Here is a 22,512-nt window from a genome sequence, read left to right on the forward strand (position 1 = left end):
TAAATGCTCTTAACAGCTGAGCCATCTCTCCAGCCTCCTATTTATTAATTTTTTTTTTACTGTGTGTGTGTGTGTGTGTGTGTGTGTGTGTGTGTGTGTGTGTGTATGTCCATCTGTACAGGTCAGTTGTGGTTGATATATTGTGCACCCCAATAAACTTATCTGGGGGTCAGAGAACAGAACAGCCACTATATTAAACATAGGTTTAGGCAGTGGTAGCTCACGCCTTTCATCCTAGCATTCCAGAGGCAGAGATCTGTCTGGATCTCTGTGAGTTCAAAGCCACACTGGAAACAGCCAGGCATGATGACACATGCCTTTAATCCCAGGAAGTGATGGCAGGAAGCAGAAAGGTATATAAGGCATGAGGACCAGGAACTAGAGCCTTTTTAAGCTTTTAGCTTTTAGCAGCAGTTCAGCTGAGATCCATTCGGATGAGGACTCAGAGGCTTTCAGTCTGAGGAAACAGAATCAGCTGAGAAGTTGGTGAGGTGAGGTTAGCTGTGGCTCGTTCTGTTTCTCTGATCTTTCAGCGTTCACCCCAATATCTGACTCCGGGTTTGTTTTTTATTAATAAGACCTTTTAAGATTTGTGCTACAGTCAGTCGTGTTGGATCCCCTTGGAAGTGTCTGATGTAGGTGCTAGGAACTGAACTCAAGTCACTCAAGAGCAGTACATGCTCTCAAGCATTGAGCCATCTCACCAGCTCAGTTCCTCTGATCTTCTATAAACGTTTGCTGAGACCAAGGTCTACACACTGCATTTGGTTGTCATGATTCTCAAGTGCTGGACATCTACATCTAACTTAATCTCCCATCCTTAGCCCCCATCTTTTGTTCTTCATGAAGAAGACCAGTTTTTCTGTTAAAACACAAAACAAACAAACAAAACCAAAAACCTGTATTCCGTGTTTTCCCTGGTAGTATTACTTGTTGTTATAAACTAGAAGTTACTTGGAAGGTTTTATGATGTCCAGACTAAGTATTTTAACTCAGACTTTCATAAGTGAGCTGCAAATAACAACTTTATTGTGACATAAGCAGAAACCACTACGATTTACTCACTTAAGTGTACAATTTGAGCTGTACATGATGGTTCATGCTTATAATCTCAGCATCTGGGAGGTTGAGCCAGGAGGGTTGCCATAAGCTCAATGCCAACACTGGCTACAGAGTGAGACCCTGTCTCACAAAATAACAAAAAATATTAAACTGTCTACTATTACTTAGGTTTATACATATATTAGTGTTCTCTCTCCTCCTCAAAGAAGTGTCTTATAGCTGTGGGAGGGAGTTAATACAGAGACTCATAATGCTCAAAGTACCAACAGGAAATGATTGGTGATGGAGTCTTCAAGCCTAAATGAGACATTGGTATGACACCCTCCAAGGCTCAGAGAACATTGTCGAAGAAAGGGGGAGCAAAAATGTAAAAGCAAGAGAATAAGGTGCTGTGTGTGGTAAGAATAGGGTGTGGTAAAAAGATGTCCCAGGACATGACATGGCCATGACATGGCCACTGCCTCATGAATTCACAGCAGCTGTGGTTATATACACAAGACTTCCACAAGACTGGGCTTCTCGACATTTTCTCATGGGAGAGGGGCACCTGAGGTCCCACCCGGTCCTGACTCACAGCTGACAGTCAATGGTTGCTATGGGTGGGGTATCATTTTAAGGGGTACACCTGCTAAAAAGTACTTCATACTCTAGTAAATAATTTCCCTGTTGCCTGGCATGTTCCTTCAGTTACAACATTCTCACTAAATTGAAACCTTTGCCCTAGTAAAGAGGGGAAAGCACGTGGGTTTCAGGTGGTAAACAGACAACCATTGAATGGTACACTCCTGCAACCCCACCACTTGGTAGGCTGAGGCAGGATAATCAGTAGAGTTAGGGGCCAGCCTAGGCTACTTAGCAAGTTGCAGACCAGCTTAGGTACACAGTTGGAGCTTGTAACAAACAAACAAATACAGAAGAAAACAACAGACGAAGAAAGGCTTTCAGTACATTCGCAGATATGTGTACAGTCAGTAACAGACGATTTTCTCTAAACCTAATGTACAGTCTTCATTGCTTCTCAGCCCTCTCGCCCATATACCTTGTTATTCTTACTTCCTCTCCTCTCACCTTTCCCCTATTCCCTCCTCACTTCCTGGCTTACTGACACCCTTAGCCCCAAAACTAAAAAACAACTCTGTAGTATGTTTCTCCGACCAGCACCTTAGTGCTCCTGTCTCCAAGCCGTACTGGGGACCGAGGTGAAGCCACAAGTGGTTCCTGCAGCTCACACAGTGACAGCTGGCAAGCCATTCCTTCAGTTGACTTTCCCTGAGCACACATAAAGACAAAGCACCAGGAGGGCTCACATAAAGCGAAACCAGCAAGACAGTGAGAAAAGGGGGAAGAAAAACTGGAGGCCGCTCACCTCCCAGTACAGGCACAAAGCACAACAAGAGCATTACACCACACTGCCACAAACTCACAACTCCTGACACCAGAACAAAGATAACGAGAGAGCTAAAATGTGTAGAGAATTCAGAGTCTGTTTTTTAAAAAAAGGTTAGCGACCATATAGAGGACTTCCATAAACAATTAAGAAGTCAATTAGGATCCACACAAGAAAGATACAGATGGATGAAAGAATCAGTAATTTTGAGGAAATGAAAGAATCAAACAGCAGACCAAGACCACGGATAAAGGACAAATTTTAGAGATAGAGCACAGGTCGAGACAATAACACATACAGGCATACATAAAGAAAAAAAAAAAACTAAAGATAACCAAAACTTGTAAGAAGTCTTGGATACATTCAAGAGACCTAACCTAAGTATGCATGGTCTAGCAGGAGTTATGGCAAATTATGTAAAGAGGCTTAGACAATCTATTTTTTAAAATTATAATCAAGAATTTCCTAAGTATGACCAGAGAAGAACCTCTCCATGACATATATCTAAATTTAACCAAAACGAAGGATACTAATATCTATAAAAGAAAACACCAACTCACATTCAGAGGCAGAAAGTTCAGAACGACATTAATCTTTCCTCAGCAACACTCAAAGCCAGAAGTGTGGAGTAATATATAGCAAGTCCTGAAACTGTCAACCAAACTGCTATCCCCTTATTGAGCAAAGGTGACAGAGAAGTAAGAGTATTCAAGATAAGCACACATAAAGGCAATTCATGCCAACTGTCCGCACTTCAGTAAACTCTTCACCGGAGAAGACGGTGGTCAGCTTTCTCCTGAGGACCCAAGGGAGCAGACATTGCATGAGAGAACAGAGAACTGGGAAGAACCAGTCACATCCAACATGGCAAGTCAACAAACCTCTGACAACTATCAGGAGAGCCAGAAATGAACTCCCAATGACTAGAAACCAACAAAACCATGAGCAATAGTAAATCTTGAACAATAACCTCAATAATAACCTTGAATGCAAACTGCCTTGGCCTTTCAACTTAAAGACTAAGCTCAATTTAAAAAAAAAATAAGATCCAACTATCTGCTATCACCAAGAAATTCACATAACTACCAAAGACATCCAAACACTGGGAGTTAAAGGTCAGAAACAAGCCTATCCAACAGAGGGAAACTGTAAATAAGCTGGCACAGCAATTCCTGAATCTAGCAGACTTCAAACCAATGGTAGTCAGAAGAGATGAAGGGATCGCTACATATTAATAAAAGGAACAATTAAGAGGATATAGCTGTTTGAGGCCAGCCTGGTCTACAAAGCTAGATCCAGGTCAGGCACCAAAACTACACAGAGAAATCCTGTCTTTAAAAAACCGAAAAAGAAAAAAAAAAAGGAAAAAAGAAAGATATAGCTATTGTATATATCTATGCACCAAATCTTGGGGCTACCAATTTCATAAAACAAATGTTAAAAGGCTTCACAGGCCACATAGGTCCATCCACAGTAATAACGGGAGACTTCAATATCCAACTCTAATACCTAGAGAGGTCTTCACGCAAAAAGTCAGCAAAAAACAACATATGGCCCTAAGATGTGTTCACAGATTATATGGCGATCTTGAATAGTTCAAAGGGCATAAAAAGTATATAATCCTGGAAACTTTCCAAGATCTGTCTATGACCTTATGAACATGGTGTTTGAAGGGAAATGCTGCACTGTGGCAATTTTGCCAAGTATCTCAATGGTTATCTACCTAGTATTCCCTTGGCTTTTGAATGGTACTTTGCAGTGTCTGATAAAACAGTTCATTTTTATAGCTGAGTGTAGTGTTCCCAGTACTTGGGAGGCAGAGCCAAGTGGAGCTCTGTGAGTTTGAGGCCAGCCTGGTCTACATAGCAAGTTCCAGGACAGCCAGGATTACGTAGAGAGACCCTGTCTCAAAAAAAATAAAAGCCAACAATTCCTTTTGAGGTGTATTAGCTGAGAATCCTTGAGCAGTCTCTTGTGGTTCCCAGAGCTCATGTGTATCTGTGGTCCTATGTTCTCTCCCACCTCATGTCTAAGTGTCTAGATCCGAACTTGCTAAAGGTTTTTTTCTTTTTCTTTTTCTGTTTCTTTGAGACAGGGTTTCTCTGTGTTACAGTCCTGGCTGTCCTGGATCTCGCTCTGTAGACCAGGCTGGCCTTGAACTCACAGTTATCCTCCTACCTTTGCCTCCCGAGTGCTGGGATTAAAGGTGTGAGCCACCACTGCCCAGCCAAAGTTTTTTTTTCCTTTAAGAACAGCAATTACTGAATTCATGTGTTCATTCTGTTTTCAAATTCATTACATTCTGTTCTTACCTATTAATAACTTCTTTTTGTTCTTTTAGGGCTATACACTATATATCCTTATTGTTCAAGTTGACTATTTAAGAAAAAGTATTTTGAATTCATTTTTGGGTATGTGTGAATTCATTCCCTCTGGAGAAAATTTTAATTTAAAGTAGAAAAACAAAACATTCTTTTTTTTTGTAAGTATATTTTATTTAATTTTTATGTGCATTTGTGTTTTTGCCATTGGTGCCGGGGTCCCCTGAAACTGGAGTTACAGACAGGTGTGAGCTGCCATGTGGGTGCTGGGAATTGAACTCGGGTCCTCTGGAAGAAAAGTCAGCGCTCTTAACCCGAGCCATCTCTCCAGCCCCTAAAACATTCTTATAATTAACTTCTAGAATAAAAAAACTGGATTCTAAATGGAATCCATCTTAACCTATTCATTTAATCTCAGAAAATTGAAAACAGCAATGAAGCTTCTTACCTCTTTTGTAGTGCCTGCTCTTCCAGGTTCATGATCCACACAAAAGGGGCCAGTTTTCCATGCTTCTGTGTCTCCACAGTCACAGAACCCTCCTCCAGTAGAAGTATGCATCTAAAACATTTAAAAAAAAAAAAAGTTTTTCATGGTGCCAAACTTTATTGTAAAGCAATGAAAAGAAAAAAGTTTGATTCAAATAATAAATATTCACTAACACTTCAATCTTAGTTGTATTTAATGTAAAAGAATCAGGATAGAAAAAAAATCACTTTAGTTAGTTACCTAAGAAATACCAACTACCTGAATACTTCAGCAAAACAAAAATGGACCTTCTAAATGTATAAGCTTTTGACATATAACTCCACACTTTAAAAATAATATTTTTATTAAGTGTGAACTAATGGAGAACTAAAGTAAAAGAAAAATCTTTATAATCTAGAATGCTTGAGTATAAATTTTCCTTTTTTATTACATAGACCTTTAAAAGTCAATATAATGATACATAGTAATTAAGAAATTTTAATACAGTATATTCATTTACATTAATTTCCTACAGCAACTATAATCTTTTTCCTTTGAGTGTTCCTAGGGAAAAAAAACCCTAAACTATACTACCTCAGGAAGAGGATAATGATAACAATGTGATCTAGACTTTTTCCTTAGAACTTCCCCTTCAAACATACAATAAGGAAGCACAGACCATCTGTGAGCCACGATTTCAGCAGCTAAAATTACAGAAGGCTTTCTTAGCTTAAAATCCACACAAACACTGCAAGCCAGATTTTACTCAGGCTGCAGTCTATTAACCCTGTACTAGAAAACGAGCTTCATTCATCTAAGAGACCTTTTGGGAAACCTGAGCAGATGAAGGTTGTAGATTCTAAAATAGTTAACTGCAGAGCTAAGAACAAATCACAGGAGGGAATTTGGTTAGAGGAATGGAAACATTGTATTGCCTGAGCTTCAGAAAGTCTACAACTGCAAAAGAGAAGGGGAAGCCAATGCAGCAAGAGAATCAACCATTTTATGGGTAACAGGAAGGACTCGCAGGACACTGAAACTAAAGCTGGACAGATTGACACATGCTTGTTTGAACCCCAGCACATGAGAAGTGAAAGCAGGGAGATCATCAGTCTCAGTATAGAGAAAGTTCCAGACTAACCTGCACTACGTGAGACACTGCTCTTGGGAGGACCCAAAACAAAACAAACAAACCAAAGTACTTGATCTAGATAAAAAGCCAAGAAAGAGAAAACTAAGATATAAGTCGTAATAATGAGGCAACCAATGGGGGAAAAAGTAACAAGAAATAAGACATATATGTGAAATTTCATGAGATTTGCTAACAGTACCAAAATATGTATCTTTTTTAAATGTGTATTTTATATAAAAGCAAATATAAGTAGAATAGGTAACATCGTAAAAGCAAAGCACAAAATCTAGGAACAAAAATTTAGTCCCAGCACTCAGGAGGCAGGCAGATCTCTGAATTTGAGGCCAGACTGGTTTCTATAGTAAGTTCCAGGCCAACCAAGGATATATAGTGAGACTGTGTCTCAAAAAAAATAAAATCAAGAATAAAGTTTTAAAAAGTCAATGAAATAAATGACAGCAGAAATCAAGTTTAAAAGACAGAAAAATCTGCCAGCCTGGTCTACAGAGCAAGCTCCAGAACAGCCAGGGCTACCCAGGGAAACAAACAAACAAAAAGACAGAAAAATCTTTAGCCATCCATTATGATCCAGAATCCTTCTCTTACTAGTGAGCAATGAAAACTTGTATCTATGTAAAGACGTGTACTTCAATATAATAAAATAAATGATATATAATAATATCAAAGCAGCTTTATTCAAAAGCTGGAAGCAGGAGCTAGAGAAACTGCTCAACAGTTAAGAGCACTTAGCTGTTCCTGCAGGAGTGGGGTTCAAATCCCAGCACCCACATGGCAGCTCACACCCATCAGTCTCTAGTTCTAGTGTCCACTTCTGGCCCCCCAAAACACCAGACATACAAACAGTGTATGTGTATACACAGTCAACACACTCACACACATAAAATAAAAAACTGGAAACATTCCAAGTGCCCACCAACTAGTGACTGAATAAATGAACCAGCACATGAATACAATGGCACACTACTAACTGCTGATCCTTGATTTCAATTATACACATGGAAGAAGCCAGAAAGAAAGACTACACATTACATGATTTTACTTATATAAGATTTTGAAAAGGCAAAGAAAGCAGATCAGTAGATGTCAGGAGCTAGGGCAGCACACAACTTTTTCTATGTATATTTCTAGCTTACTACTAGCAAGTATTACTAATGTAATCACACAAATGTATGTTTACCAAATTTCACAAAACAGGACACTTAAAAGAGTAGATGTTAAGCCCAGCGCCACTTTGAGATCTTTGGCAGCAGTTAACTCCGCAGTTCACACACGATTGAGCCTGTATGATAATGAGTATTCAGAGATGGGTAATGCCTGGGGGGCGCTCACCAACCTAAGACAGAGCGCCTGTGTGGCCTGGGCAAGCGTCTCCATGATGGGTAAGGTGACCTGCTGACATCCCACGCAACCTAAGTTACCTCCCCACCCCCCACCCCCACCCCCCAACCCCCTCCGTTTTGGGTAACTGCTGCCTTGCTTGCTGACCTTGATATCCTCCCTATGCTAATTCCCTGCCGGGTTCCACCCTCCTGAATGCTTAAGGGAAGTTCCTTGTCTGTGTATCCTGAATATTGGGCATTAACAGCTTAGAAGCAAGATTGTAAAACATTGGTAGCGAACTTCTGCCCTCCGGGGTTCTCCCATTGTGCTGTAAGCCTATATTTAAGACCTCCTCCCTCCTTCAATAAACGGCATTCGGCATTAAAAAATAAAAAATAAATAAATAAAGAGTAGATGTTAGTTTATATAATATACATATCAATAAGTCTGACTAGACACTTGAAAAAAAATTAAGGCGTGGTGATGCTTGTTTTTAATCTTAGCACTCAGAGAGACAGAGGTAGGCAGATCTCTATGAGTTCAAGGCCGCTCTGGTCTACATAGTAAGTTCCAAGCCATCCAAGGTTACATAGTGAGACTCAGTCTCAAAAATAAAATAATTAGCCGGGCGCTGGTGGCACACGCCTTTAATCCCAGCACTCGGGAGGCAGAGCCAGGCGGATCTCTGTGAGTTCAAGGCCAGCCTGGACTACCAAGTGAGTCCCAGGAAAGGCGCAAAGCTACACAGAAAAACCTTGTCTCGAAAAACCAAAATAAATAAATAAATAAATAAATAAATAAAATTAAAATTAAAATACAAGCATATTCAAAAAAATGTTTCTAAAGTATATAACACAGCAATAGGAAAGGCAAAAGAAAATGAAAAAGGATAGACATAAATAATACATAAAAGAAACAAGGGCTAGGGTAGTAACTCAAATGTCAAAGTATTCACCTAATATCCATGAAGCACAGGGTTCAAACCCCATAACCAAAAAAAAAAAAAGAAAGAAAGCAATGACAACAATGAAAAAAACACCTGCACAATTAAACTATAAAAAATGTTTACAGAAAGGCAAATTAGAATAATGAGATTATTTAATGATTGATAATAAATTAAAAGACTAATTAAATAAAGTTTGGAGACAGTTGTAAGAATATTTCCGCATCTCTTTTGTTGTTTTGAGACAGGGTTTTCTATATAGTCCAGTGAGGCCTTGAGTTCTTTTTTTTTTTTTTTTTTTTTTTTTTTTTTTTTGGTTTTTTCGAGACAGGGTTTCTCTGTGTAGCTTTGCGCCTGTCCTACAACTCACTTGGTAGCCCAGGCTGGCCTCGAACTCACAGAGATCCGCCTGGCTCTGCCTCCCGAGTGCTGGGATTAAAGGCGTGCGCCACCACCGCCCGGCCAGGCCTTGAGTTCTTAATCCTGCCTCAGCCTCCTTGGTGCTAGAATTACAGATATGTGCCACCATGCCCAGCTCTGATACTCTCTTTTTAGATTTATTATTTCATGTGTGAGGGCGTTTTGCCTACATGTATGTTTGTGTGCCTGAGGAGGTTAGAAGATGGCATCAGATCCCCTGGGACTGGAGTTACAGATGGTTGTGAGCTTTCAGGTGTTGGAAAATGAACCTGGACCCTCCTGTAAGAGCAGCCAGTGCTCTTAGCACTGAGCAATAGCTCTACCCTTGACCCATATCCTTTTAATGAGTGTATAAATTGGCACAGCAACACAATAAAAAGACCTGACCTAAATCTATCAAAATTTCATGCAAACAATCTGAGTTTATCAATAGATATACAGATAATCAAAATGTACTGCATAGTAGAATATTATCCAAACTTAAAAAGGAAGGAAATTCTGATATATGCTATGTTTAAACCCTGACAGCATTATGCTAAGTCAAACCTGATTTCATTAATATGAGGTACTTACAGAAGTCACATTCACAGAGACAGAAAGTAGGATAATGGCTACCAGGGGGAAAGCAAGGAATGGGAAGCCACTGTTTAATGTGTCTGTGTTTTACAAAGTGAAGAATTATGGAGATGGACATAATGGGCACACAGTATGAGTTTAAAATACGTAATGCCACCAAGTTGCACACACACTTAAAAATGGTTCAGATAGTAAGTTTTATATGCATTTTATAACAGTAACAGAAATTGAGGGACAAATCTTTCAAAATTAAAAGCACAGATCCTTCCATCTCAATCTACCTCTATATATCAAGTCTCAAGCATGCTTTAATATATTTAATATTAATTTAATATATATACTTCTTTTTATGAAAACAAAGGCTTGGGCTGATAAGATGACTCACAAAGCAAAGGTCAGCCAAGCTTGCTGCCAAGCCTGGTGACCTGAGTTTGATTCCTAGAACCCACATGGTGGGACAACAGAACTGATTCCCACAAGCTGACCTTTGATCTCCACATGTACGCAAGGTATGCACATGAATACTTACATACAAGTAATTAAGTAAAATAAATGTAAAAATTTTTAAGAAAATAAAAAAGTAGGAAACTGGGAGAGGTGGTTTACACCTGTAATTCTAGTACCTGGGAAACTGAAACAGGACTGCCATAAGTTCAAGATCAGTCTGAGTACATAGTCAATTACAGATTATCCTGGGCTACAGTATAAAAACTGTCATAAAAATAGAGAAGGGGTTGGTGGCGGCGGCGGCGGCAGCGCACGCCTTTAATCCCAGCATTGAGGGGCAGAGGCAGGCGGATCTCTGTGAGTTCAAGGCCACCCTGGTCTACAGAGTGAGTTCCAGGGCAGCCAGGACTGTTTCACAGAGAAACCCTGTCTCGAAAAAACAATAACAACAAAAACAAAACAGAGGAGGGAGGTTGGAATATAGTTCAGTGATGGAGTACATGCCAAGGCCTGGTTCTTTTCTCAGCATCATGTATTATGTTTGTCTACAGCAGTGGTTCTCCAACTTCCTAATGCTGCGACCTTTAATACAGTTCCTCATGTTATGGTGACTCCCAACCATAAAATTATTTTCATTGCTACTTCATAATTGTAATTTTGCTATTATGAACTCTAATGTAAATATCTGTGTTTTCTGGCAGCCTTAGGCTACCTTCAAAAGGGGTTACAACCCACAGGTTGAGAACCACTGGTCTAAAGCAGTATTGAACATGAAAAATACAAGAACAGAGGACCAAGGAAAACATTCAGTGGCAAGAGAGTCTAAGACAGTATTTGAGAACAATAAAGAAACAAAATTTGAGCCTTGTTTTACAGCATCTTCTGCTATTCACTTTGCTATTGTCCTTTCAGAGGTGGCCAACATATTTGATTTGATAAATTAAATTCTAAGAGTCAAAGATCAGCATAATACTTGATCAAATAGAATGAAAACTGTGGCCACATTCTCTTCTAGAGTCTTCTAGCCAGGTGGTTGTGGCTCATGCCTTTAATCCCAGCACTCAGGAGGCAGAGCCAGGCAGATCTCTGTGAGTTTGAGGCCAGCCTGGTCTACAGAGCAAGATCCAGGACAGGCACCAAAACTACACAGAGAAACACTGTCTTGGAAAAAAAAAAAAAAAAAAAGAGTCTTAGAAGCTGACACCAAGAATCAGATCTGCTTGAGTTGATAGTCTTTTACTGAATACATCTCAAAACCAATTAGAACATCCCCAGAGATGAAAACAAATTCACTCGTAATCTCCTTTTCTCTGTCCCTTTCCTATTCATATCTCTATCTGATTTGGGTGTCCTGTATCCCCACTGGACTATAAACCTTTGGTGGATGAAGTTCAGACCTTATGTGTTTTGTACCTTCTATGTCTCTCATAGTATTTAGGATACAGAAATTTTAATAGCATTTGTTAAAAATGAATTGGGATGTTAAGATCAAAAGGACCAAAGAACAAGCAAAGCTGGCAGCTAAGATTTAATTATAAAAACAGCTATTAATGTCAGGTATGGTAGCATACACTCTAATCCTAGCACTTGAGAGACAGAGGCAAGTAGATCTCTGAGTTCAAGACCAGCATGGGGGGGGGGGGCGCAGGTAACTGAAGAGATGGCTCAGTAGTTAAGAACACTGACTGCTCTTCCAAAAGACCCAGGTTCAATCCCCAGCACCCACATGGCAGCTTACTTAAGTTCTAGGGGACACCCTCACACAGATATTCATGCAGGCAAAACACCAATGCAAATGAAATAAAAATAAATAAATAATTAAAAGAAAAAAAGACCAGCCTGGGCTACATAGTGAAACCCTGTCTATAAAACAAAAACAAAGGCAAAATAGTTAATATGGTATGTTTTATTATCAGCCTGCTTTATATATTCTAGAATTCTGTTCTGCATAATGAGTATATATACTGCATACTGTCTTTCAAATAAAACAGCATTCAGAGTGCATGTCTGAAATCTCCAAATCTGGGAGTATGAAACTGGAGGATTACTGCCAGCCCAAGGCCAACATGTACTAAACAGTGAGTTCGCCCCTAGTGCACTAAAGGTGGCCCACGCCTTTAATCCCAGCACTCGGGAGGCAGAGGCAGGCAAATCTCTGTGAGTTCGAGGCCAGCCTGGTCTACAAAGCGAGTTCTAGGAAAGGCGCTGAGAAACCCTGTCTAAAAAAAACAAAACAAAAAAAAGATAGTGAGTTCAAGGACAGTCTGTGCTCAAAAGTGAGTTCTAGGCTAGCTAGGACTACAGAGTGCCAGGCTGTCTCAGAAACACACAAAGCATACACACAAATATAGCATTAGAAAATTATTAGAGCTGGGAATATAGCTCAGTGATAGAGCACTTGCCTAGCACATATGAAGTCTAAGTTCAATTCTCATTTACCTTCACCTCAAAAAATGTACCTATTAGATTGGGTTACAGCTCCACCACAGAGCTCCTGCCTGGCATGTGTGCACAAAGCACACTGGACTCAACCTCCGGCACTGCCAAGATCAGCAAATGAGGACTGGGAATCTAGCGCCGTGATGCAGTGCTTGCCTACCTCCTGTAACCCCCAGCATACAAAAAAACAACTCAAACAAAATTATCTGTTTACCTAAGCAAGATACTGAAAATTTTGTAGGAAAACTTTGAATAATGCAGAAAAATATAAATAAAAATCACAGTTGCCGCCGGGCGGTGGTGGTGGTGGTGGTGGTGGTGGTGGTGCACGCCTTTAATCCCAGCACTCAGGAGGCAGAGGCAGGGGGATCTCTGTGAGTTTGAGGCCAGCCTGGTCTCCAAAACGAGTTCCAGGAAAGGCGCAAAGCTACACAGAGAAACCCTGTCTTGAAATAACCAAAAAAAAAAAAAAAAATTTACAGTTGCCTTTTTGTCCCACCATCTGGAGATGATATGAGTCTGCTTTTACACTTAGATATACCTTCATATTCCTTCCCATTGTTTGTTTTTGGGAGTTTTTTTTTTTATTCTGTTTTGTTTTGTTTTGGAGATAGGGTTTTTCTCTGTGTGGTCCTTGCTGTCCTGGATCTCACTCTGTAGCCCAGGCTGGCCTCCAACTCAGAGATCCACCTGCCTCTACCTGCCGAGTGCTGGGATTAAAGGCCACCACCACTCAGCCTGATTTCTTTCTTTTATAAAGTATTTCTCGTCAAAAGAACCTACATAAGGTACAGGTAATATACAAAGTTTGACAATGAAACAAACACTACTAACTTGGAGTCGAGACTGAGGGAATTTCAAAACCATTAAAGCTCCCTGTGTGAGCAACTTTAAAAATGTTTCGTTTTCCATGTACTCTCTTTTGAAGAATATTTTCTTTAAGCTTGTAGACTTAATTTTTTTTTTTATTTGTTATTCAGAAGCCTGTCTTTCTATGTAACCCAGGCCAGCCTAGAACTTTCAAGTTTACAAAAGATATGGATGATATATCTTCAAAATGTTATGTTTTGCAAGTACTTGAAGCATGTCATATAAGGCAAAGCCTAAACTCCATCATTAATTAGGAGAGCACAACAAAAACTAAATTCTGAGACTGCTCTGCTGCCTACTGCACTCAGGAGGTTCCTGAGGATCACTAACTTTACAACAACTTACAGGGCCCATCATCCGAGGATGTGGGAAACTGAACTCACATATACAGTTTAAGAACCTGGGCTGGAGAGATGGCTCAGAGGTTAAGAGCACTGGCTGCTCTTCCAGAGGTCCTGAGTTCAATTCCCGGCAACCACATGGTGACTCACAATCATCTGTAATGATATCTGGTGCCCTCATCTGGCCTGCAGGGATACATGCAGGCAGAACACTATATGTAATAAATAAATCTTCAAAAAAAAAAAAAAATCTATAACTGGTATAATCACTTCATACCTTATCTAAGTAGGACTAAAGATCTATATGTCTTAGAACTCAATAATTCTTTTCTAGATATACAACCTAGAGAAATCTTATATGTATACTAAACATGTTCACAACAGAATTATTAACAGTACCAAGTTGGAGCAATCTACATATCCACATGCAGTACTGTGAATAAAGACAATATAGTTTATTAAAGACCAACAAACAAACTACAGTTACATACGTAAGGTTATTCAACAAGAACTATGTATCTACCATATGACTCCAACTATATAAAGTTCAAAACAGATAAAACTTTTCACTATGATTTGAGGCATAAGCTGAAAGGGAAAAAAATTAAGGACACCATTTATAGGGTAAAGAGTGTTCTCAAGGGAGGATAAAGTGACTGAGATCAGAAGGAACCTGCCTTGTCCCATTCCTTGATTTGGCAGTAGTTACATAGGTTTGGGGGTTTTATAAATTTTATTTTTATTTTATTCATTTATTTATTTTTTGGTTTTCAAGACTAAGTAGCTCTGGCTGTCCTGGAACTCACTCTGTAGACCAGGCTGGCCTCAAACTCACAGAGAACCACCTGCCTCTGCCTCCTGTGCTGGGATTAAAGGTGTAAGCGACCACCACCTGGAAGTTTTTATTTATTCTTTAAGTGATTTTCATACGTTATACTGTCTCATTAATGTCACCACAAAATGCTATAAGGAGCTACTTCTAGAGGTAGCAGATGTCTTATCATTGGACAGATTTAACTCCACATCAGAGCTATTTAGCAGGAAATGAAACAGTACTCAAAAATTTGAACTAGATGGTCGTCAGATTCCTACTATATAGGTGATTTTATGTATTTTTTTCATACCTTGTAACGATGGTTTTTATGAACACTACTCTGGAAGCAGTCCATACAGAGAACACATGTCGGATCAATCGCACAATCCCTGAAAAAGACAAAGAATGAGATTCCAAAAACCAACTTGCACTGACACTTCAGGTATGACTATAAAATGAGTGAGCTTCCTGTATATTAACAAAACGAACACAAAAATGCCCCAAAAGCTGAGTTCTAAGAACACTTTGACCTAGCACTTGGGAGACAGAGGCAGGCAGATCTCTGTGAGTCTACAGAGAGAGTTCCAGGACAGCCAGGGCTACACTGAGAAACCCCGTCTTGAGAAACAAAACAAAACAATAAAAAAGAACACTTTGAAAAAAAAGACAGTACTGTTGCCATAATTTCAGCCTCATTTCTAACACATTTTGAGTGCACAGGATTTTCAGTTTATAATTTTAAGTGTTACCTGGCTTCGAACTGTTAATTATGAATAAAATTATATAAAATTGCATGAAAATTATGTTTTTCTTCATTATCTTCCATGAAGAAAACTGCCACATTTTATAAACACTGTTCATTGTAACTGAGGTTTCAATGTAGACGAAAACTCATTGGGGGAAAGATCTTTCTTTTACATATTGATGGATCCCAAACACCCAAACAGTACCTGACACATACAAAGTAATCATTGAGTCAACAAAAGAAACAAACCCAATCTCTCTTTGCTCTCTCCTTACAAATTTTCAAAGTACACGATTCTATTTCATATTTTCAGAGAAACATAAGAACATAAATTACGGGGCTGGAGAGATGGCTCAGAGGTTAAGAGCACCAAGTGTTCTTCCAGAGGTCCTGAGTTCAATTCCCAGCACCCACATGGTGGCTGACAACCATCTGTAATGAGATCTGGCGCCCTCTTCCGCATACATAATAAATAAATAAATCTTTAAAAAAAAATAAATAAAGGTGTGTGCCACCATAATAAAAAAAAAAAAAAAAGAACATAAATTACTAAAAGGTACAGAATTAAATCTTTTAAATATGTGAAGAGACAAAGTTAGAAAGTTAAAAAATAAATTTTAGAGTTGGGTGGTGGCACACATCTGTACTTTCTGCACTCTTGAAGTGAAGGCAGGACAACTGCTAAGAGCTGAAAGACAGCCTGAGCTACAGAGTGAGTTTAAGGCTAGCTTGGGCTACACACACACAAAAGGAATTTTAGAACTGGCGGAAGAGAAAGGGGAGGGAAAGAGGGTGAATTTTAAACAGCTGACAGGACATAAAGGTTGTCCAAAACTCTCAAACTTCTCTGTAAAAATATATGATCTAATCTGTTTAGTTTAGTTTCTAATTTGAATTTTTTTTTTTTTTTTTTTTTGGTTTTTTTCAAGACAGGGTTTCTCTGTGTAGCTTTGCGCCTTTCCTGGAACTCGCTTGGTAGCCCAGGCTGGCCTCGAACTCACAGAGATCCGCCTGGCTCTGCCTCCCGAGTGCTGGGATTAAAGGCGTGCACCACCACCACCGCCCAGCCTAATTTGAATTTTATTTTTGAGAATTCCATATGAACACTGTATTTTACATAATCTCCATGCCTCCCTCTTCCCCCTGTAACTTGTTCTGTGTCCTCCACCCCCTCTCAAATTCATGACCTCTTCTTTATTACTGACACACATGCACCCTACGAGTCCATTTAGTGTTGCTCAGATGTGTATGTGTTTAGGGCTGACTGCTGTGATTGGATAACCTACCAGGGAGCTTGTCCCTAGAGAAGACAGACTGTATCTCAGCAGTCCCTGATTGCCAGCAGCTCTTGATCTAGGTAAGACCTTGTGAAATCTCCCTGTCCATGCTGGCATGTCAACTGGTGCTGTCATTATGCAGATCTTATTTAGGAAACGGTACTGCTGAGATTCCATGGGTGCAGCTTCCCTGTCAGGGTTAGAAGACACTATCTAGTAGCAGTTGCCCTGGTCTTCTGACTCTTAAACGCCCCCTGCCCCCACCTCCACCTTTTCTAGACTGTTCTGTAAGTATAAGGGTTGAACTATAGATGTATCGGGCTGGATGTCCCAGTTATCTATTCATTTTGACAAGTTGTAGATCTCTATAATAATCTCCCTTAACACTACTGACACTTTTGAATTAACTAGTAATTATTTTACTGGGGTAGAAGGAACTATCCTGTACATTGTGGGATGTTTAACAGCAATCATGGTTTCTACACACTATCCTCTAACTGTCACAATGTTTCCAAGAAATTTTGGAAAGATGAGGGCTACAAATGTTTACATGTTTTAGTTGAAACTGTGCTTTGGCTTAAAATTTATAAGGGAAAAAATAAATTGCTACACAAAGCAGCAAAATAGAAAACAAATGCAAGAGCTGTTTTTTCCCCACTGAGAAAGTAACAGGATAAAGAAGTTGTTTTTGAAAACTGTTAACTAAGGGCTGAAGTGATGGTTCAGCAGTTAAAAGCACTGGCTGCTCTGCCAGAGGACCTGGATTTGATTCTGAGCACCCATATGGCAGCTCACAACTCCCTGTAACTCCAGTTCCAGAGGTCCCCTTTTCTGAACTCTGCAGTACCAGGCACACACATGGTATACAGACATACATGCAGCAAAACACACAAAATAAAATAAGATAAAAAACACTGTAGGATACAGGAAACACAAAAACTATTAACTATACACACTCAGTGAAGCCTAGAACAAGTCAGGCATAAGCAATGAAACTCTGCTGACAAAGTCTAAAAAGGCATAGTTAGAACCTAAATTACCTAGAGCAAAGAAGGAAACAAAAAGTGGTGTTAATATCTAAGTCAAAAACGTCCGCTGGGCATAGAGGTGCACACCTTTAAGTCCCAAGTGGATCTCTACGAGTTTGAGGCCATCCTGGTTTATATAGGGAGTTCTTGGCCATATAAGGCTACATAGTATGACCCTATCTCAATAAATAAATAAAAATTAAAAGCATAAAAAAAAAAAACTGAAACAAAATTTCAAGCAGGAATGTAAAAACTTTCCTGATCTACAATGACATTTAAGACAATTCCTTTACCCAAAACAAAAGGCCTACACCTGCCTCCAATTTCCATACAACTGACCTCTGACATTCAACTATATTCCAGCTGTTCTCACACAACCCTTGACCTACAGTTCTTTTTTTGTTGTTTTGTCTTGTTTTGTTTTGTTTTTTCGAGACAGGGTTTCTTTGTGTAGCTTTGGAGCCTTTCCTGGAACTCACTTTGTAGACCAGGTTGGCCTCAAACTCACAGAGGTCCGCCTGCCTCTGCCTCCTGAATGCTGGGATTAAAGGTGCACACCACCACTGCCCACCTCTTGGATACTTTTGAAGAACAGAAAAAAGAGTGAGAGAACTGTTTAATAAGAAATCATATATTTAAAAAATCATATATATTAAAATCATATATTAAAAATCAAACTCTATGGGCAAAAGTGGACTTAAAGCATAAGCTAAAAGGAACTTAAGATTAAATACACTATAGGCAGTGAGTGACAAACCAGGAAAAAGACATCGTGAGGCAGGTATGATGTGAACTTTAACCCGTAAACTGTAACCAATCCTATAAATGTGGGAGGCTTACCTACAAGAATACGTTGTTTCTCCACTTTTGAAAACCTTCCCACACAATTGAAATGCTCCACTGTGCTTCAACTTCTCTAAACAAATATCCGGATCCTCTCCAAATAAGTACCATTCCAATGGAGTGAATATTGACATTTGTACATTCTCTTCTTGCTTTTCCAAATCTGGGTCCATCTCAGCAAAATAAATTTCTGGCACTAATTGTGCCAAATGATGTAAGAAAGCAGTATAAAAATCAGCTTGTTGATCCCACCACTGAAAGGAAAAAAAGATGACAATCAGATTTTCTTTTACTATTATTTTACTTATTTTTACAAATTCTTTTTTTTTTAGTTAAAAATAGAGTATCTTATTTTTTGAAAATTTCATACACAATCATATTGATCATATTCACTACCACCCTTCCCCTCTCTCCACCACCTACTTCCCCATCCCTTCTCAACTTTATGTCCTTTTCCTTTACGTGTGTGTGTGTGTGTGTGTGTGTGTGTGTGTGTGTGTGTGTGTATAAAGTCCAATCTGGAGTATGGCCAGCCTGCCAGGGGCCACACCCTTAAAGCCAAGTCCCCACCACCCCAAGACAAGATTTCTCTGTGTAACAATTCTCACTGTCCTAGAACTCGCTCTGTAGACCAGGCAGGTCTTGAACTCAGAGATTCACCTGCCTCTGCCTCTCAAGTGCTGAGATTAGAGGTATGCGCCACCACTCCCAGATACCAAGTTATTTCTTACTGATCAAGGAATACAAATAATGGCATAATTCTGTACTTTCAAAGCAATTTGCAATACTTTTATCCTTCATGAATATAAAATAAGAGGTGAATCAATTGGACCAGCAAGATGGCTCATCAAGTAAGAGTACTTGCCATCAAGCATGATGACCTGGCAGGGCCAGCAGGAAAGGAGAATGCTGGGAAAAGGAAGGCTGAGTCAGGAGTCGACAGCCAGACATAGAGGAAGCAAGATGTCAAGGTAGAACTGAGAAAAGGTAACAAGCCACATGGCTAAACATAGATAAAAATTATGGATGAATTTAAGTGTAAGAGGGGTTGGGGATTTAGCTCAGTGGTAGAACACTTGCCTAGCAAGCACAAGGCCCTGGGTTTGGTCCTCAGCTCCAAAAAGAAAAAAAAAGAAAGAAAGAAAGAAAAAAAATTTAAGTGTAAGAGCTAGTCAGTAATAAGCGTAAGCTAATGGCAAGTAGTTATTAATATAAGCTTCTGAGTGATTATTTTATAAAAGGCTTCGGAACTGTGGGTGAGAGATTTGTCTCGACCGTAGGCCAGGTGGGACACAGGAAATCTTGCAGCTACATGCTAACAGGTATATTTGGTTTTGTTGTTGTTACTGTAGGGAGACAAGGTCTCACTACGTAGCCCTGTCTGTCCTGAACTCATTTTTGTAGACCAGGCTGGCCGCAAATTCACAGAGATCTATCTGCCTGTCTCCACCTCTGGAATGCTGGGACTAAAGGCATGTGCCACCACACCTAGCCATTAAGTTGGTAGCCCTTTCAGTAGACTGGAAGCTCCTGGGGAAAGGAACTGCCTTTCAAAAAACCCTTTAGACCCACAGGCACAGCACAAACACACAACAGAAGTTCTCAGAAGTCACTTGATTAAGTACTTGTTGCTAGAAATAACAAGGCAAATTTTGACAGCAAGCCTTCGTGACTTTGTCTATGGAACCATTACAGTAGATGCAGTACAATTACACTCTCTCATAAAGTTTCCACTATTGTCAGAACGTCAGAATTTGCTCTATAATTTTTTAGTTCTTTGAGGGAGTTTCATACAACATGTTTTTGATCATATTCAGCTTCTTTCCCAACTCTTCCCAGACCATCTCTCCCTGCTTCCCTACCAGCCCAACTGTGTATCTCTTTCTAACCCATCAAGATCACTTTGTGCTGCCCAAATATTCTCAGATGTGTGGTTGACTTACCAGGGACACTCTTAAGAAAAAAACCACCTCCCTTTTCCAGAAGCTAGCAATTGCCAATGGCTCCATGGCTGAGGTGGGTTCATGCCCACCTCCCATCTCCATGCTATGGTTTAGTCTAGCAATTGCCAATGGCTCCATGGCTGGGGTGGGTTCATGCCCACCTCCCATCTCCATGTTATGGTCTAGTCTGACTTGGGTTTGCACAGGTTTTGTTCATGTTGTCAAAGTGCAGCTTCCCTGCTCTGTCCAAAAGACACTGTTTCCTTACAGTTATCCACTACCCACTGCCTCTAGCTCTTATACCCTTTCCAGCCCCTTTTCAATAAGGATCCCGGAGCCTTAGGAGGAGAGGTGGTCTATTATTATTATTATTATTATTATTATTATTATTATTATTATTACTACTACTACTGAAGTAAGGTAGCCCAATCTGACCTGAAACTCACTATACAGCTCTGGGTACCCTTGAATTCATGGTAATTCTTCTGCTTTGCCCTCCCAAATTCAAGGGTTGCAAGTATAAGCCACTATACCCAACTCAGAAATTGTTTTTCAGTTAAAATTTCTGTAATCTCTTTTGAGATTAAAACACACACACACACACACACACATACACACACAAACACACACACACACACACACACACACACACAAGGGTCAGTAAGATGTCGCAGCCATGATGACCTAAGTTTAATCCTGGATACCACAAAATAGCAGGAGAAAATTAACTCCTGAAAGTTGTCCTCTGACCTCTACACATACACTAAGGTATGTGAGTACCTGCAGTCTCACATACACATACATACAAACACATACAAAGTAAGTAAAAAATTTTTAAATGATACAATATGTATTTTACTGAGTAAACAAAGTAAGTTATTCAGGAATTATTGGTGAATGTTTCATTGTTTTCCCCTTTTGGTTGCTTTTTAGTGTTTTCCTCCATTTGCAACAGGAATTAAATGTTTAAGATGAAAGACCAGAAAAACAAACAAACAAAACCAAACATTTTCTCCAACATTTGGAAATAAGGAAAGCTTTCCTAATTGACTATCCCGTAAAAACAAGTTCTCACAACATTTAGATTCCCAGACATTCCGAACATTTTCCTCATCCCCATGGAGACCAAAAGATAAGTTTGCAACTCTAAACTGTGCAGCTACAGATGCCCCAGTGGGAACATCATTCTGAAAAAGGAACTTGGGTAGAGTCATGTTCAAACCACAACTTACCCTTCCATAAGCCAACTACTAAACATCTACAGTCTTCAGAGGCCTGTCGCTTCCCAAATTCCTTTTTAAATTTTTACTTATTTGTTTGTTTTTGAGATAGAGTCTGACCATGCTGCCCTGGAACTGTCCTGGAACTCACTCTGTAGATCAGGCTGGAATTCACAGAGATCCACCTGCCTCTGCCTCCTGAGTGCTAGGGTTAAAGGTGCGTGCCACCACTGCCCAGCAGACAAGTTCATATTTGTTTTAAAAAAAAAAAAAAAAAAAAAAAAGGCTGAAGTTCAAGCATGAGATCCCAGCCATAATCCCTGCTCTCAAAGAGCGCATTCTCTTCTTGGCAGTTATATCACACTTATAGCTTGGAGAATGTGTGTAACTTATGCCCTAGGTCAGAGGCACGGAGACACCTGGTCCTACAGACAAGTAGACCTAGTTTGTAAGGCTTCATTTCATTTCTATAGTTTCATATTGTCAGTGTTAATCTAATGCTTAGCCACTTTTGCACACTACATTTCATTACTCCTGTTAGGCTTGTGCTGTCTGTAAACATGCCTCCCATGTATTTATGGCATTAATAATATAAGTCAGGGCTATATGTAGAGGTCCATGACAAGCAAGGTCTCGCTTTCTCTTCTTTCATCCTGTGATAAATACGCTCCCAGAATCTGATAAGCATCTTGTCTCTCGAGCCACTGTCTTCCTTTTTCATCTCTAACCATGCTTTTCTTTGAAGTCTTTGGATGAATGCAATGTTTTCCTACAGCTCTTTCTGCTGCATGGACTATACATCTGCAAAACAACTGAAATATTTTCTTAGAGTTCAAAGTAAAGCATGTGTGCATTAAAAAAGGAATAAATGAAAAGACATACCTTCCTTGTGGCTAA

The 22,512-nt window shown here is 39.6% G+C and overlaps 1 protein-coding gene across 1 annotated transcript in view; it reads right to left on the minus strand.

The window, feature by feature from the left end:
• Positions 1-22,512, minus strand: part of Ubr1 (ubiquitin protein ligase E3 component n-recognin 1) — a 130,173-nt gene that overhangs the window by 102,362 nt on the left and 5,299 nt on the right. Inside the window, exons 2-4 of the mRNA XM_059261226.1 lie at positions 18,450-18,706; positions 14,870-14,948; positions 5,219-5,329 (exon numbers count right to left, since the gene is read on the minus strand). Coding sequence (XP_059117209.1) covers positions 5,219-5,329; positions 14,870-14,948; positions 18,450-18,706 — 447 coding nt within the window. The remainder of the gene's footprint in view (positions 1-5,218; positions 5,330-14,869; positions 14,949-18,449; positions 18,707-22,512) is intronic.

The sequence above is a fragment of the Peromyscus eremicus genome, chromosome 4 (genome assembly GCF_949786415.1).
Source record: "Peromyscus eremicus chromosome 4, PerEre_H2_v1, whole genome shotgun sequence".
Lineage (NCBI taxonomy): Eukaryota > Metazoa > Chordata > Mammalia > Rodentia > Cricetidae > Peromyscus > Peromyscus eremicus.